The following is a 2,575-nucleotide window of genomic DNA, read 5'->3' as shown; positions in this document are numbered from 1 at the left end:
ATGTGTGGGGGGTGGGGAGCCCCGGGGGAGCCCAGGCCTGGGGCTGTTGTCTCTGGTGTTGGAGGAGGTGAGGAGCAGGTGGTGACCCCACAGGGATCCCACCCCCTGGGTGGTGTTGGGTGGCTTCTCCCGTGGCTGACCCTGTGTCCTGCAGCTCTATGCCACCCTGAAGGACGGGAACCCTCCCTGGGAGGTGACAGAAGCTGTCCTCTTCATCATGGCCTCCATTGCCAAGAGCGTTGACCAGTGAGTGTTGACCCCCCTGCTGGTGGCTGGCAGGGCTGGGGGGGCCAGGAGCTGCCCCCTGCTGAGACAGGGACACCAGGAATATCCCAGGGAGGCTCCTGGGAACATCTTCTCCCAGACAGACACATTTTGGAGCCCAGATTTGAGTTGAGGTGGCTCTCATCAGCCAGGGCCTGTGCTGCAGCACTGCTGGTGGAGCAGTCCTGTAGCCCAAGGACTGACATCTCCTCTTCCTGGCCTGGAATGTGGGTCCAGGATGGAGCTTGGAGCTGCATGAAGCAGTTGGACCTTCTTGGGTCTTTTCTGCCTGCCTGGAGACTTAGATAAGATGATGGAATCACAGAAGGGTTTGGATTGGGAGGGACTTTTAAAGGCTATACAGTCCCACCCTGACATCTTCAACTAGACCAGGTTGCTCCAAGCCCCATCCAACCTCACCTGGAATGTTTCCAGGGACATCTGCCACCTCTCCAACCTGCTCCACCCTCAGCATGGAACATTTTTAGGCTTTGATGCCAAGGCCTGAGTTCAGCCCTGGTAGAACAGGATGAGGGTTTGTTTCTCCTCACTTGATCTCCTGAAAGCAATACATTTTATGCCCAGGAGGACCTTCCCACACCCTGATCCCTCCACCTCCAGGTAGATTTTTCCCACATGGATCTTTAGGGGGAGGTTAAATCCCTTTCTGGAAGCACTTTTCCTCCCAGTTTAGTCGTAGTGGGACCATTGAGAGGCAGCATCGAGGGTGATGGGTCCTGCTGTGGTGGGAACACCGTGGGGAAGTCACTGCCTTCCTCTGGCTGTGCCAAGGCCACCTGGGCTCCTCTGGATCTTCATGATCTCTTGCTGCTTTGATTCCTGGAGCCCTGGGCTCTCCATGCCCTTGCTCTGCTGGAGCTCAGAGGGGTTGGCTCCTCACCAATGTGTCCCACAAGGTTGTTGCTGACCTGGTGGCTCCACGAGCCACCGGAAGACAAGTGGTGCCATCAGCCTCCTGAGCCTGGGGCTCAACTGGGAATCACTGGGAACAGGCTCCTCTGGCTTCCTGAGGGTAGATCAGCTCAGTCCTTGTGTCATCAATGCTCCTGCTGGAAGTGTTTTAGTTCCTTCTGCTCTACTGAGTGGAGCTGGAGGCTGCTGGGGTGGATCCCAGCTCCCCACTCACCCACATCTCCAGGTGTCCTAGCATAGAACCATAGAACAGTTTGGGTTGGAAGGGACATTTAAGTCCCATCCAGATCCAACCCCCTGCATGGGCAGGGACACCTCCCAGCAGCCCAGGCTGCTCCAAGCCCCATCCAACCTGCCCTTCAACACTGCCAGGGATGGGGCAGCCACAGCTTCCCTGGGCAACCTGGGCCAGGCTCTCCCCACCCTCACAGCCCAGAATTTCTCCCTCCCATCTCAGCTCCAGCTCCCTCTGCCAGCTGGAAACCCTTCCCCCTGCTCCCATCCCTCCCTGCCCTTGTCCCAGGTCCCTCCCCAGCTTTCCTGGAGCCCCTTCAGGCACTGGGAGCGGCTCTCAGGTCTCCCTGGAGCCTTCTCTTCTCCAGGCTGAACACCCCAACGCTCCCAGCCTGGCTCCAGAGCAGAGCTGCTCCAGCCCTCCCAGCATCTCGGGGGGGCTCAGGGTCAGCAGAACCCCTGGAGATGGCCCTGGATCTGAGCTGCCTGTTTCACCCCACAGGGAGAACAACCCCACCCTGGTGGAGGTGCTGGAGGGGGTGGTTCGTCTCCCCGAGACGGTGCACACGGCCGTGCGCTTCACCAGCATCGAGCTGGTGGGAGAGATGAGCGAGGTGGTGGACAGGAACCCCCAGTTCCTGGGTGAGTCACAGGGGCACCACAGCATGGGGGAGTCTGGGAGGGACCTCTGGACATCATCTAGTCCAACCCACCTCTGCTAGAGCAGGGTGACCCGGAGCAGGTGGCACCAAGTGGTGTCTGGGTGGGGTTGGGATGTCTCCAGAGAAGGAGCCTCCACAAGTTCCCTGGGCAGCCTGGCCCAGGGCTCTGCCACCCTCACAGGCAACACGTTCCTCCTCATTGTTAGGTGGAACTTCCTATCTTCAGGTTTGTGCCCCAGGACCTCTTGTCCTGTCGCTGAGAGAAGCCTGGCCCCATCCTCCTAACACCCAGGGTGGTGATAAGGTCACAGAGTCATGGAGTGGTTTAGGTTGGAAGTGACCTCAGAGATCATCTAGATCCCACCCGCTGCTTGGACAGGGACACCTCCCACTCCCTCCCCCAGACACCCGCTCTCTCAACCTTCCCTCACCAGGGAGGTGTTCTAGACCCCTCAGCAGGCAGATGTTCCCAGTTCCCTCAA

General features: G+C 59.1%; 1 protein-coding gene across 1 annotated transcript in view; it reads left to right on the top strand.

Moving 5' to 3' along the window:
• The window catches only part of TNPO3 (transportin 3), a gene marked incomplete at both ends in the record, with an annotated part of 28,741 nt that overhangs the window by 11,340 nt on the left and 14,826 nt on the right, over nt 1–2,575 (top strand). Inside the window, 2 exons of the mRNA XM_010003701.1 lie at nt 155–246; nt 1,934–2,071. Of these exons, the coding sequence (XP_010002003.1) occupies nt 155–246; nt 1,934–2,071 (230 nt within the window). The remainder of the gene's footprint in view (nt 1–154; nt 247–1,933; nt 2,072–2,575) is intronic.

Source organism: Chaetura pelagica, unplaced genomic scaffold (assembly GCF_000747805.2).
Source record: "Chaetura pelagica isolate M959 unplaced genomic scaffold, ChaPel_1.0 scaffold778, whole genome shotgun sequence".
NCBI lineage: Eukaryota > Metazoa > Chordata > Aves > Apodiformes > Apodidae > Chaetura > Chaetura pelagica.
Note: the sequence above shows the minus strand (reverse complement) of the source record. Positions and strands in the feature narration are given on the sequence as shown.